General features: G+C 36.2%; 1 protein-coding gene across 2 annotated transcripts in view; it reads left to right on the top strand.

Moving 5' to 3' along the window:
• Positions 1-15861, top strand: part of PRKDC (protein kinase, DNA-activated, catalytic subunit) — an 87292-nt gene that overhangs the window by 14300 nt on the left and 57131 nt on the right. For both annotated transcript variants that reach the window (XM_072411236.1, XM_072411235.1), the window contains exons 11-21: positions 1295-1441; positions 1660-1824; positions 7284-7452; positions 10585-10634; positions 11472-11597; positions 12354-12503; positions 12826-12938; positions 13590-13749; positions 14152-14238; positions 14376-14495; positions 15537-15696. In XM_072411236.1, the coding sequence (XP_072267337.1) occupies positions 1295-1441; positions 1660-1824; positions 7284-7452; positions 10585-10634; positions 11472-11597; positions 12354-12503; positions 12826-12938; positions 13590-13749; positions 14152-14238; positions 14376-14495; positions 15537-15696 (1447 nt within the window). The remainder of the gene's footprint in view (positions 1-1294; positions 1442-1659; positions 1825-7283; positions 7453-10584; positions 10635-11471; positions 11598-12353; positions 12504-12825; positions 12939-13589; positions 13750-14151; positions 14239-14375; positions 14496-15536; positions 15697-15861) is intronic.

Raw genomic sequence — 15861 nt, forward strand, 5'->3', positions numbered from 1 at the left:
TAGATCCCCACAGATGTTCCACTGGTGTGTTTTATACTGGATTGCTTCAAGTAGTACCTTCATGTTGTTATAGGACTCCTTTAGGGTAACAGAATGGACAATCAGTAAACTTGGTTTGAAATGATCAGTTTGCAGTAAGACTGCTTTTAAGCTTTTTTAGATGAATCTTTGAAGATACACCATTCAGATGGAACATGCTCTTGTGACAAACTTTTAAAGAGTCCATTTATATCATGACAGTAGCACAGTGAGCAATCACAAGTGAAGAACTTTGTTAAGTTATGATTTCGTTTTCTGTAGTGAGTTACAGTTACATCCTTTACAAGCAAGTGCTTCTGTTTAAGCCTTGAAACAATAAGTTCTGCTTTGTCTGCTTTGTCTTTGGAGAGATCATTCAGCTCTGCTTGTGTAAAGGTCTCTGGTTCTGAATCTTCACCGGCCAAGTAGTCAGGATCAGATGATTTGGGGTTGTAACTCTGCTGCAACTCCAGCGCATTCCTCATTACCTTCTACAGAAGGAAGTACATCATGTGGCTGTACCGGAACTGGCAATGAATCATCATAGGGAACATGCCTATGTGCAGAAACGAGGCTGCAATATACAATTTTGTGCTTAGTTTTACCTGAGAATTCACTTTTGTTGACGTGGCAAAAATAGCAGTCGATTAGATGGTCTTGCGGTTCTCTCCACACCATCAGGATTCTAAATGGTATTGCTGCTTAACGCCAATTTAGCCAGTCATGCAGTCCGTTGAAACAACTGGTACAGATGACATGTGGAGCCCAAGTGGACAGCTGAAATATAACTTGTATATCTTTTTAAGTTCTGTGGTATTTGGGGATGTTGTGAATGAACCACACACGTAACAGAAACTGTCTGGATCATTAAGACAATTTCTGGGCATGATGACAAATAAAATCAATCGCAGGTATTACGGTCTCTAACCTTAAAAAAAGAAAACTGTTGTTAAATGTTTTAATATATAAAGGCTATATTTTAACAAATTTCACACAATATATAATTAGCTGCATCACAAAAACTAGATGTGCTAGAGAAAAACTGAACACAGATTTGAAATCTGTATCAAAAATACTACAAAGCCCACATACAAATATTTCTGAGGAAAATTACATGTTGACCTGTGTATCAAACGATCAGTCGTTTATCGTTCTTTTCCAACGACAATTACTGCACGTGTGTACGTAGTCTAAGTTGTTAATTACCCTTTGAGCCTACAATACTTGTTTTCTGGGCATTTTGTGGGACAATAAAAATACATATTTTCTCTTCTAGGTAGCATTGATGGTTACAAATGATGCTGAAGCTCATAAGAGCAAGCTGCTGTTCTTCATGGAGCAGTTTTATAAAATCATCAGAAAAATGGAGTCCTCCAACAAGGAACTTTCCATTGCCATTCGGGGCTATGGTCTATTTGCAGCGGTATGATTTCTGTTTAATTTTAAACAACAGCTAATGTGCTAAAATTGAAATCTGGAGTATGTTTATAATATAAATTTGTGGTATAGTATAGATACGTTGGTAGCGAGTATTCTTTTTAGGTGGTTTGTTATACTTTGGTGACAATATTTTAGTGCTCTGGGTTGTGTAGTTTACAATTTCAAGAGTATCATGAACTTTTTATTTATTTTTGTTTCAAGCCATGTAAAGCAGTGAATTCAAAGGATGTGGATTTTATGTATATTGAACTTATTCAGCGTTGCAAGCAAATGTATCTCACAGAGGCTGACACAGAAGAGGACAATGTGTACCAACTACCAAACTTTCTTCAATCAATTGCAAGTGTCATACTTTACATGGATACTGTAAGTTAAACAGCCTTATCTGTTAGTCATATTCATTGTTCACAAATACCATTCCAAGCACCTTCACATAAACATATTATTGCAATATGGATGCATTTTGGGACAGCTGTTAAAAATACAAGAATTCTTTACTCACTATGAATATTGAAGATTCTCTCCTGGTCTCCAGCTGGAGCAAAATCTAGATCTGCCTTTTAGAAAGGTAAAAACAAGCTTTTCATATGACTTTAAAGAGGAACTAAACTGAAAAATGCCTAAAACAAACAAAAAAAAAAAGTTCACTTACTTTCAAGCGAAGTCCATCTGTCAAGGTCCGTTCCGTGACTAAGGTTAGAAGAACTGTGGGACAAGCTGCACGTGAGGTTATCTGACAGTTTCTTTGTTTTTACTTGTTTCGGTGTTGATGTTTGAATTGATCACAACCCCTGTATCAGCTGCAGCTGGTGGTCCTTACTGCTACTGCTCCTCCATTTAGTCTAGCCTCACATTTCATGCTATGTGGTTGATATTCACTTCAGGGATGTGAAGAGCTGGTGTGTTGTCCTCTTCGGGGTCCCTGCTCCTCTGCTAATTAAGATAAGTTGAACTTCTTTTGGTGTTTTGTTGTTCTTTTGTTGTTACTAGGCCTCAGGGAGACACTGGTTCTTTCATCAGGGAAGGAACCAATAGTCTCAAGCCCAGTCACTACTCCCATGGCTATTCAGGGTCTAGGTTCCCATGTATGAGTATTCCCACATTTTGTCAGGAGTCAGGGCTAGGTTAGGGTGTCCGTAGGGGGTGACCGTTTCCTTTTCCCTAGCCATTGAAGACCTAGTCCCTTGTATTTATCTTTCTGTTTTCCTCCCCTCCCCATTATCCGTGACACCATCGGTCTGGAGGTGTCTTCCATCGGGTGCCGCATCGTCCTGGCATCCGCCTCCGAGCCGAGGCCTGGGCTACATCTTCGCCTCTTCTTCCTACGTCACCTGATCTCGCACCTGGGTTGGGAAAAAAACTTGCAGATCTGACTGCACACGCATGATATCTGCAAATTTTTCTCTTTTCACCAAAAGGCTCCTTCTGAGCAACCCGGAGATGCTCGGACATGCGCAGAAGGAGCACCCAAGGACCTCCCGGGATGTGTGACTTTGGTATCCCTGAAAGCTTTGCTCTCCCATTCATTCTCGATCGCCTAGGCGAGAATTTAAAAAAAAAAAAAAAGGGGTGTTGGATTTGAAAAAAAACTGAATGATAATGAATTTCAGTCACTGGCAAACACTGTCACTGTCATTATTTCTATACTAGCTAGTATGGGAGGGAACTATTAGAAAAAAAACTAAGGGGTCTGTTACTATTTCTGTAATTTCCAGGTTGATGTTAGTTGTAGGATTCTCCTTTGATATGACTCTAAGGCCAAAGTCATGTATAAACCTGCAATCTACTTCTGAAAACTTTAGTAAACAAATGGCAAACCAGATCACTGATGATTTTTCCTCAGTACTAGTTCTTAGTTATGGTGACAGAGAAAAGAGGTGTCACAACTACTCCCATACTGTTCCGAAAATGTTATATTCTCACTCTAGGAGTCTGTATGTTCCCCCTGTGTCTAAGTGGGTTTCCTCCCACATCCCCAAAACAAACCATGCGGTTAGGTTAATCTGCTTTCTCTCAAAAATTGTCCTTAGACTACAGTAAAAGCATATGCCTATGACATTAGATTGTGAGCCCCTTTAAGGGACAGTTAGTGACATGATTATGGACTTTGTAAAGCGCTGAGTAATATGTTGGCTAATAATAACAACATTTATAGCTTGTTCCAAACATAACCACTTATCACACAGTAACTCAACTGGACAAAAGTGGTGTGTTACCTAACATATCTATATAAATGTTGCTGTAGGAGGTGATGATACTGAAAGACTCTAGGGCCCCCACCTCCTAGATTGTAACCTCTTCTGGGCGGGGCTTCTCCTCCTGTGTCACTGTCTTTCATTTGCAACCCCTATTTAATGTACAGCGCTGCGTAAAATGTTGGCGCTATATAAATCCTGTTTATTTAAATAATAATAATAATAATATTAGGGCTGCCCTTTTGGGTTTTCTTTCCTTTTTAACCCTTTCTTCTGACTCTGCTCATCCTTCTCCCCTTTTTACATATTTAACCATTAAGTAATTTTTGTTCTGCTCCTGCATTATTATGAATATTATTTTTTTTTTTTTTTTTTTGTAATACTGCTAGTACGATTGATCATCCTCCATGGTGCTGTACAAAGGAAGAAACAAACATAGATGTGTATTACAGGGATAGTTAACAACATAAACAGTATCGCTAGTACAGATTGACAATCAAAAATCCGGCTATCGATAATCCAGTTCATTCACTTTTCCGGATCGAATTTTAAATACAGGGACTGTAGTACACTGGCCACTAATGTTTTGATGGCGCTATTTTGCAGAAACAGCTGTTTGGTCCTTCTTGCTAAACTAAATACACGTTGAGACGTCCATGCTGCCTGCTCCCTGCAACTGTGCCAGATGTCCACAGTGCTGTGAGAGGAATGCTGGTCTGTGTGTGAAGGTAAGTATAAAAAAAAATCCGGAATTTTCGAAAATCCGGCACTCTTCAGGTGTGGAGGTTCCCGGATTTTTGATTGTCAACCTGTAATACAATGATGTACAGCATTTACAAGCAACGATGGGGAGCAATGTTTTCGATTACAAGCTTGCAGTTTAATTTATTCTTGAAATCTAAGACCACTTTCAAGTCTTTTGCTTTCTGTGTGATGTGTAAAAGATTCATCCTACTGCATCGGTACCAGTAGCATTTGAAAAGACCACACCTTATGGCGCTATTGCCAAGCAATTTTACGTGGTTATGATTTCAAGGTTACATGGGTATCTTCTGTTTTTTGCAAAGAAAATAAATAGAAAGCAGCTGGGAACCATTAGAACCCACCTGTTGCTTTCTGTTGGCTTAAACTATTTGTAGAACGTCAATTTTACAGGTATTTTACCTTGTTGAAATCCTCCTATTTCAGGTTTTTTGCAGTGCTTGTTACATCTTTGGCTGCTCCAAACTTTTGTCTGCATGGGGTGCCTTTATTTATAACTAGATTCTGACATACTGTTTGTTAGCAATACTTTCCTGCTTTCTCCATTTAGGTTTAGCATATTTCTGTGCACAATTATCTTATGGTTGTTTTCATCTGATGCACTTTTGATTTGAGCAGTTAAGAATTTGACCATGTTGAGGATTTGTCATGTTTCTTTCCTGTCCCAGATATTTCTCTGCCCCTGTATAATCAATACCAGGATTTTTTTTTCTGCCACAACTGATCAGGAACAACTGCTGTGCAGTTTTATAGACCAGAGCACAGCGGGGCACCTCTTGCTTGTCCCTTTTTCAATGAACAGAATAGCGCTATGTGCACAGCACTCATTTATTCTATGTCTTTGGAAATGAACATGAAAGATCTTTTCTAATGACAAGCATCATTACTCTGGGTCTTACTTCTGCAACATTACATTTTAAATATTTAAACTTTGAATTACTTGTTTGTTTGGTTAGACTGCTTGTCGCCACATTATTGTCATCCTCAGGAGCTCCAGGTGTTTTACAATCCTATTAAAATGACACTGTGGACTATATTATGTTTTCAGGTATAAATATTGTTTTATTACTGATATGTTAGCTTTTTTAAAACATTTTTTTTAGGCTGTGATTAGGTATCTTTGTGTGAGTTTGCTGATATGTTGGTATTATTTCTCTTCTTTGCTCTTAGTACTGTTACACTTTTGTTGTGTGGATTCTTGGCCTAAAAAGGTCTTTGAGAAAAACTGAGTTTTTTCTACTTGTTAAGAATAATTAAATAGTTTGCTAGCTGCATCACTGGATGTCCCTGACAAAAGATTTTTGACAGCCGCTGACTGCAATATCTTACAAGCACCCCGGCTAATTTGGGAACCCATACATGAACCATACAGCTATCTGTCACTTCATTAGCAATTCGTTTTATTTTAACTGAAATCCCCTTACTGAAATTCTCCAGGAGAACTTTACCATCTCCAAGATCATTTGAATTTTCTTTCTATGAGTACCCCTGAGGAAACCAGTAGGCAAAACGTGTCGGGTGAAGAAATGACATTTAGTCCCTCTTTTCTAATATGTTGAACATATGTTATATGTATAGTATTGTGTTCACCAAACTGATATTTTGAATGGGGTGGACCTTTTACTTTTTTTTCCCCTGTGGTGTGGAACCTTCTATATGGTTGCACTGTCTCTTATATATGTATGAATACAATACATATCACATTGCCAAAAATAAAAAACCCTTTCCTTTGCCTTTTCTTTTTGTAAGTACAAACACAGACGTGAAAGTGGGGTTTGGCTATCAGTGTAATTTACCTATGGAGTGTAATCTGTGATTTCCTATATTTAGTCTAATGTTCATAGTCTGGGCACAGGGTCCCTTTAAGATCATTTTCACATAGAGACACAGCTCCAACTAGCTTTTTTTTTTTTTTAACCTGCTCTTCTCCATGTTTCTCATTATTAACTGCTTTGCTACTCACTAGAAAGCGGGTGCCTCAGAAAGGAATATATACTATAGTGGTAAAATATGCTTTTTCCTGGTGTTTATTCTTCCAAAGGTAAATCTTTATATTGCAGTGTTCTCTTATGTCCCTTGTTAAAACAATAAACAAGGATTTTCTTGTAAAACCCCTTCTCTGTGAATAAGCATGGGTATACCCTGTGAAGGAGTCAGAAGAAATCTGCAGTATTTCTTGTATACAATCTGGTTGCATATTGTATCTTACAGTGTCTGAATAAAATGTAAAGTGGTCTTTCAGTATAAAAATACAGCAGTAGGCAGTTCTGTTTGTGTGTTCAAGCTGATTTCTACTGTATGCATATTGTATATTTTCTGCAGTGCAAATGAACCATTTTTTAAAATATAATTTTATTTAGGGATGCTGCTGACAGTAAAATGTAATATGAAGAAACAAGGAACGATACAATAAAGATTGTAAAGTTTCAATACTGAGCACTCTAGACAGTAGCACAATTAGGTGGTTCAAAAGTGAAGCACAGTTCAGGATTGGACTGGGCCAATAATAAGTTTAGGAAGATGTAGTTATTGGGCTCTATTCATAAATTATTACCCCTAAATTCACTGACAGATGATCGTATCTCTTTAGGTGTATCCTTTCAGTTCCTATTAGGAATAATGACTTGTGCTGCAATTTCAAAAGTGCACAGCTGTCGCAATAAGATATGCTATCTGTGTAAGTGAACATTATGAATGAATCTAGAGCAAACTGACAGGTGAATAATTTATAAAAGGAGGCCCAACTATATCAGAAGGTCATGAAGGAGCAGTCTTGTAATATACCATGACGTCAATTCAAAGGAACATAAAATTGGTTGTTTCAGGTGTAAATGTACCATTTGTACTAATATAGCTGTTCTTTTTCAGATACCGGAAGTATACACACCTGTTCTTGAGCGTCTCTTGGTTGTCCAGATCGACACATTTCCACAATATAGCCCAAAAGTGCAGTTCTCTTGCTGGAAGGCTATTATTAAAGTGTTCTTATCTCTGGCAGGGAAGGGGCCAGTGCTCTGGAGCCTGATCAGTACTGTGGGTAAGTTGCAACTCAAGGAAGTTGAGGAAGGTTAGGAACTCAATTTATATAGCATGGGCCAGAGAAAGCATTTGGTAATGATAATGTAATGCAAAGTGTGCCTGATTATGCAGGGAATAATGACCCTGACTTTTTAACAAGAGGAGATGAAATGACAATGAAAATTATTGTCCATGGCAAAAAATGCTTTCAGTTTTCAGAAAAAAACGAGTACTGTGATTAGATGCTGTCCTGAAGAGATCCATCTTTTTATTTTTCCTCTAGTTCTAATCAATAAGCATGTATGCAGAAGCCTCTTCTTGTATAATGCAGCAGGTGTGCAGACAAGTAAAGATCTTTTTAGCGGTATCTCTGCTCCCTTTCTTGTTGTCCATAAATGTGGCTCACTAACTGCTCATTGAATGTTATGCTTTTCCCACATTAAGAACAGTAGTAAAAACACCATCTCTAATTTCTGCGAATAGGGCTGTTCTACTCTTTACAATAATTGGATGTTTAGAATCCCACATCCTTTTCTGTTAAAAAAAGCAGAGACGGAGAACATGTTCATGAACCACATATGTTCTAGTGCTCACTGTCTGTCAATACAACTTCAGCAAAACTGCTAAAAATACAACTGCAATCAAATACAAAATAAAATAAATATACAGATCTAGAACACTCTCCAAACAGGTATTATTGGAACATTTCTAATATAACAACAGTATGTGCTAGTGATATGTTTAGGCATATTGCAGTATCTTCTGGTATGAAAGACTTTAGGAATACATGTACATGTTGTTTAAACTTTTTTTGTATTCTAGAGAACTTCTTGGACATCATTTTAGACCAGTGAAAGCCTTGTTTCTTATATCTTTAATTTAAAAATTGGTGACTTTATGAACTAGATAAACAATCATGGCCAAAAATAATGGCACCTTTGCATTTATGTCAGAAAATGCACCACTCCATTGTCATGTTTATTTCTTTTGTTGGCAATGGAAGAAAACAAAAATTGACACCCTCAACTTAATACTTAGTAGGGCACTCCCTTTGGAAGAAATAACTGATGTTAATAACTTTCAGTATCAATCAATCAGTTTGTTACATCTTTTTTGGACACCACTCTTCCTTTGCCAGCTGCTCTAGGTCTCTCAGATTTGAAGGGTTCCTTCTCACAATTCCTGTTTTTAAATCTCCACAGGTGCTCTATGGGATTTAAATCTGGACTCATTGCTGGACACAGAATTCTCCAGTGCTTTGTCTTAAACTGTCTCTTGGTGCTTTTGAAGTATGCTTTGGGTTATTGTCCTGATGTAAGACCCATGACCTCTGGCTGAGACCCAGCTTTTTGGCACTGGGCTTTACATTTTTTTTAGTAGTTTAGATTTTCTAATACCATACAAACAGTCAAGACTAACAGGGCCTTTAAGCAGCAAAGCAACCCCAAAACATCAGTGATCTTCCTCCGTGTTTGACTGTAGGGACCGTGTTCTTTACTTTGAAGGCAGGCTTCCTTTTGTTTTCGATAAACTTTAAGCTAAATGAAGTGTGTTACCGAAAAACTGTATTTTTGTATTATCTGTCCAAAAGGCATGCTCCCAGAAGGATTGCAGCTTCTACAGGTGAGTTTTTTAAGAAACTCTAATCTAGCTTGTTCATGTTTCTGTGTAAGCAGTGGGGTCCTCCTGGGTCTCTGCCATAGGGTCCCTTTTCATTCAGATGGCGACAGATAGTGTGAGCTGACACTGTTGTAGCCTGTACCTGCAGGTTAGCTTGAATTTGTTTAAAAGTTGATCAAGGTTCTTTTTCCACCATTCAAACAATTCTTTGTTGTAATTTATCATCAGTCTTTCTCTTTCGTCTATATCCAGAGAGATTATCTACAGTGCCATGGGTTGTAAGAATTTCCATATTGCCAGCACCTGTTATTTGTTACAGATTTGAATTACAAATTAAGCATCACATGCCTGAAATACAATTATTTAGTACAATTCTGATAAGGTGCCGATACATTTATCCAGGCCATTTTTGATGTTTTGTGTGGAATGTCTGAGATTTTTTTTCTTAACTTTTTGTGTATTTCTAGTGCCAACAAAATAAATAACATGACAATACCAAAACATTTGTGACTACAACATCTTTCTGGGAAGAGTGTTAAATGCAAGGGTGCCAATATGTTTGGCCATGATTGTATGTGTTTTGAGAATTTTATTGGAGTCCAGAGATGTAGCGACCCTAAAGTGTCAATTTGCCTAAAACTGATATTTCAATTTTTGGGAAAATTGGGAGTTGAAACACTGACCAGCATCCTATAACTTACTGGGATTTATTTAGTACTACTGCAGGTAATACTTTTGCTTGAGTTACTAGTTCTACTTACCAATCAGGTCCATTGAGTAAGGTTGTCCCTGTACTGCCAGGATTGATTTACACAATATTAGGGGAAATGCATTAGGAGGAACCAAAACATGCAAAGGGAACACCCAAAACTTCCAGGTAGACGGCAGAGCAATGAAGTGAAGGATATTTCACTGAGACTGACTCAAACTACCAGGCACCACCTTTAATGCAATAGTCACTTTTCAGTGGTCTAACCCTTTAATACATTATTATTAGTTCTGTTTTTTCAAACTTCAGTTTGGTCTTCAAGCCAAATGAAAATTTATCCTAAAATTTTTAGTTTTGAAATTTTTGTAAAAATCCTCCTCAGATATTAATCTTCCTTTCTAGTATTTTTTGTCATGCCTCCCCTCCCTCTAGCCTGCAAATTGTACAATTTAGAGCAGTGTTTCCCAACCAGGGTTGTGTAGATCTATAGGATTCCTCTAGAGGTTGCAAGGGATTCCTTGAGCAATGAGCAGTTTGTTTAAATGACACCAATGATCTCTTTGGGTAACTGTAAGGGTGATATTCTTTGTAGCAATTTAAGAGGCATTCCCTCCAGATGATCTCCAAACTAATATACTGTGAGCTGTGAATATATTAATTATAGCAGGGATTTTCTGAAAACCTCAAGGGTTTTTTAGGGAGTTCCCTCCTAAATGTTAAAAAAAAGTTGAGAGACTGGTTTAGGAAGTGTAAAACAAAGTTCACTTTATTCTGTACAGTTAAGTTTCTGATATGCACCTTTGTCTGAATTGAATTTTTCAGTACACCAAGGATTGATTCGAGTTTGTTCCAAGCCAGTCATATTTGAAAAGGTAACCTGTCAAGTATTTTGATTTAGAACAGCATGGATTAAATGTATCACATTATTAAACTGTGGTTTAATTCTGGAAAAAACTAAATCCTTTTCTGTCCAAACAAATGCATTTTCTAACTTTTATCATGGTATTGGTCTTCTGACAACTATATGCACATCTGGGAATTGTCTACTCTTCCTTCAGGTTAGAATTGTTTTTTTTTTCTGTGAATTTTTAGTTTTTTAGTTAATATACCCTGTGTTTTTTAATAAACCCTGAGTTTTTTTAGTTAATATAACCTGGCATCTCTAGTGCTATAGCCTCTCTAAAGACGAGATCAATCTGTTGTAAACCTATGGGCAACAAGTGGTTATCCCTCTCCGTAGTAAATTGATTTAAATCTAGCCCTATCCTAACCCTTCTCATTTGACAAAGGGTTTTTCATTTGACAACTGGTTTTTCCTACCAATTTCTTATGTAAAAGTATTGCTTTGTGTTATCTTTTTTTCATTCTTTACAAACAACAACAAATAATAAAGTAGCACAATTACAGAAAATGACAGCATGGTGCCATAAACATTTATTAAATATTTAACAAATTAAAAAAATAAAAAGGGTTTGCACTAATAAGTGTAAAATCTTGGGAATGAGTAACCTATTTGTAGGTTGAAGTCCTCATATAGATACTTGGTTGTCTTTGTGCCAGTAAAACAAAAGAAACAAGAAAAAATGCCCTGAATGTAGGAAAAGGATTCTGAATTATGATTATAAGTTCTCAATAAAGGTCTTTGGGCAACAAGGCATGGGGTGGTTTAATTTTATCCTTGCAAACTGTTTGTACCTATGCATTCAAAGGATGAAAAAGATGGCTCAGATGGAACAGAAGCTTCTGGTCGAGTCCGAACAGGAAAGTGGAAAGTTCCTACCTACAAAGATTATTTGGAATTATTCAGAAATCTACTCAACTGTGATCAGATAAAGGTATTGGTTCCTGCCAATTAACCTAACTGCATGTTTTTGGGATGTGGGAGTAGAGTCCAGAGTAAACCCACACAATCATGGGGAGAACCTGCAAACTCCATGCAGATAGTGTCCTGGCTGGGATTCGAACCTGGGACCTAGCACTACAAAGGCCAGAGCACTTACCTCTGAGTCACCGTGCTGATGTTTCTAATGTTTCTGCCCCTATGTTTTTATGTTCTCTGGTCTACCGGGCCCTGAAGCATCTTAGGATGGCAGCTTCATGTGCAAGATTCTTTAGGCAACCCTATTTTTTTGTTTTGGGCCTTTTGGTGTCATTGTTGTTGCCCAACCCTAAGATTTTCTGAAGGTGAAGACGTCCTGTGTCTCTTCATAAAATGAAAATATGATTTTTGTAAAACCATCAAAATATTTTTTGGAAGTTAAGGGTCAGATGCCCCAACTCTCTGTAACTATATTCACGCTCTTGATACTACAAAACTGAGACATGCTCGCAGTAGGATGGGCTATTCGGAGTTTGCCAATGTTCATCCTCCTGTAGGCATTATTATAACTTTAATATTGTTAGAGTAAAGGCTTCCTTTGTCAATTAATGGACTCCAAGGCAAGTATGTGAGTGTCAGAGTCACAAAGTATAAAAACACCTAAACAAATTCATTCTTCTTATGCTGTATCTATATTTACTTTATGGGACTGTAACGGAACTGATAGCATTAATGCATTCTATCTTTTTTATGTCTATCTTTTTTTATTTAGGATACTGTATTCTCAGATGAAGTGGTCCAAACTGTAAATTCACCTTTGCAGTCCTTGAATAAATTACTGTATGATGAACTTATAAAATCTGTTCTGAAAATTATAGAGAAATTAGATCTTACACTTCAAAAGCATGACCCTGAGAAAATGGTAGGTAATTATTTACACCTGTAATAATAATTTCCAATAATTCTGTAACAACAATACATTTAGAGAATTCATGTTGCACAAATACAGGCAAATATATATGTTAAAACATTTCAAGAAGCGTATATTGTATTCTCCCCTTTGAGTGTACTATGATACTGTTGTGGTGTTCCCCTGAAACAGTATTTGCATGTATCACATTTTTATATCCCATGTATTAGTTGGAATAGGCTGTATTTGGCAAAACAAATTTTGAGGTAGATGCAATTTTAACAATGATATCAATAACAAATTAAGAAGTTAATTTCTTTCGTCGTGTGTATAGGATGATGAAGTTCAAAATTCCTTCGTTATTGCAACCTCTGACCCAGCGGCCAACCTTTATCCTACCAAACCAAAAGACTTTACTGCCTTTGTCAATCTTGTAGAATTTTGCAGGTAATTATAACGTTTGTTGGCATGTGTTGGAAACTAGGTAGCAAGCTTATGAATTTAAGCAATTCTAGGAGTGTAATAGTATGTAGTTGTTCCTAGTAAAAAGATTTGTCATATGTTAAGGTTTTGGGGTTTAACACAGGTTCTATGCAATGACCAGCTAAATCCATTGTTTACAATTGGACTACGCTTGGGGATCATGGAAACAATGAACTCCAAAAATGAATTTCTCCTCTTTTTCTTGGCCCCCTTTCTGAACAGCACTGCTTCTGCTACGCTGAAACCACCAGCAAACATGTCAACCCATCCTAACTTCTCCCCTGCTGTGTCATACTTCCACCCTATGTTATTTAGATGAGAAGAGGGATGTTCTTATCCAGCAGCAGAGAAATGGGCAGAGCGAACAACATTGTTTGGATTTTCAGTGTAGCCGTGGCATTGTTTTGTTAGGTAAATCAGGAAGTTGGGAGCACAATGAATTTCTTGCAAATTAACATTTATTTTATTTTTTGTTAAATATGTATAATTTTAATTATGTATTAATATGTAAATATGTATAATTTTGTTAAATGCCTAGCAGTTCTCAATTATGTGTATGTCATGTTTTCTTGTTTGTGGTGCTTTGTTTGTAATATTATTTTACTTTTATGTAAGTGAAATACTATCGAGCAAGCATTTGGAATTCTTTGAGCCCTGGGTATTTGTGTTTGGCTATGAACTTATTCTGCACTCCACACGGCTGCCTCTGATAAGTGGATTTTACAAACTGTTGTCTGTTGTAATGAAGAATGCAAAGAAACTAAAATACTTTGAGGTATGGAACGTGATCTCAAAAACAGTTTATAAGCAGGATAGATATTGTACTGAATTGTTTCAACAAATAATTTTAACACATATCTTTTAGAATACATATCACATACATTGAAAGAAAAAATGGAAAAGTATATTTAGAAAAAGGATAGCTAGTAAAGTTAATGCAATGTTGCAACAAAAGGAGTATTTTTGTGTATTTTTTGTTATACCAAATTTTGGCAGTAACTTTGAACTTGGTATCCAATGTAAATGTGGAATCTCCATTTAATGAATACTGATGCAATCTTTTACTAGCCTTTTACATTCTATGTTTTGTAAGGGTTATATAATTTCTAATGTGTTCTAATTTATAATTTCAAATTGTCATATGTTGATTCATATATTTTACATCTTACGCTTGCAGGGCTTCAGTTCAAAAAGTTCTAAGAAGTGTCCTGACGACCCTGAAAAGCTTTCTTGCTTTGCACTGTTTTCAAAATTTGGAAAAGAGGTATAATTTATTACATTATGTCAATCTTTTGTTTTTTCCAATTTTTAAATTGATATTTTATTTAGAATATTTGAAATGTGTTTTACTTTTTTTCACTTTTTTCAACTGCATAATATTAGTGTGTTTGTTCATTCCAGGTATCTTCAAAAATGAAACAGTTCAAGGATGAGCTTTTAGCATCTTGTTTAACATTTATCCTTTCTTTACCTTATACCATTATCGAGTCGGACATGAAAGCCTATGTCCCATCTTTGCAAGTAAGAAAGCTGACTTCTGAACCTCTCTAACAATGAACCAATATTTTATATTTAGTATCAAAATCTTTTAAGGGTTAATTTACACAATAGTGATCTGATGCTATGTGCTAGCATGTGTATAGCTATAGACTTAAACATCTTTGCAGCATTTCTTCAACGTAAAATTTATTGTGGTGCGCTGAAGTGTTGGCACATTGGCACCGACTTCAGTTGTGCTATTTCAAAGGCACCATATTGCACTGTTCATTAAACCTAACACTTAAGAATGATGCCAGACTTAAAGACTGGTTACAAACACACACACACAAACAATGTAAAAACTAAAAGTAACCTGTTACTAATAAATTAAGGAAAATTGCAACTGTGTAAAACTGAGAACCTTAACTTATTTCACCCTATTTTGAGTATTGTAAAATTAGATGTTACCTGAGTGTAGTGCCCATGTGTGCTCTAGTCATTGCACTTTAGGTCATCAGCAAACTTTACCATGACCTTGATGAGGTTTACTTATGCTGGTTATGTATGACTGGTTGTTATTGGCAAGTGTGCTGTCTTTTGTTTTAGCTTTCTGAACGCTTATGGTAGTTTATACCATGTAGAAAAGGCGTATTTGAATTTTACCATTTTACATGACAAAAATTTTTGAAAGAAGTGTTGCTGCAAAATCACTGGTCAGACATGGAAATGTGCTAATTGACAAATAAAAAAAATCAATAAAATGATTTTAGTTCAATAAAATTATTCTAGTGTTTATTGAAAATGAAAACTTTTGATAAATATACTTTTCAAATGTTTTGCTTATTTTTAAAGCCTTTATGTGCAATTTATTAAAATGTGTAACCTTATTTTATCCAAGGTTATATATTATTATTAGGCACTTTTTTTATTTTCCAAATATGTCCTTAATTTCATAATTCTTCCATGTGAGAGGACAGACAGCTTTTCCTATGCAACATTTTGTCTGCCTTTGTTCTAATTATATATATGATAGGGTGAAGATACTTGCTCAACTGTATAATGGTTTCCTTTATTTTGACCCAGTCTGCATTTAAGTTGGGCTTAAGCTGTCCATCTCTTGCTAACACTGGCCTTGATGCCCTTGAAGATTGGTCTTCCCGGATTTGCCCAAGTAAAATGCAGCATTTTTACAAGGATATTCTACCATTACTGGACGGCTACTTGACCAATTCATCATCTTCAGGTAATATAGATTAGGAAAATGTACTTTAACCCCCCTAGCGTTCTAATTCTGTCATTTTTTGATGCAAAAAGTGATCCTATTTTTTTTGCGTAGAAATTTTTGTTTATATTGTGGGCCTGTAATTCTTAGGATTAACTCCCGGGTATAATTATTATATTTATTTAT

This window comes from Pyxicephalus adspersus, chromosome 5, assembly GCF_032062135.1.
Source record: "Pyxicephalus adspersus chromosome 5, UCB_Pads_2.0, whole genome shotgun sequence".
NCBI classification, from domain to species: Eukaryota; Metazoa; Chordata; class Amphibia; order Anura; family Pyxicephalidae; genus Pyxicephalus; species Pyxicephalus adspersus.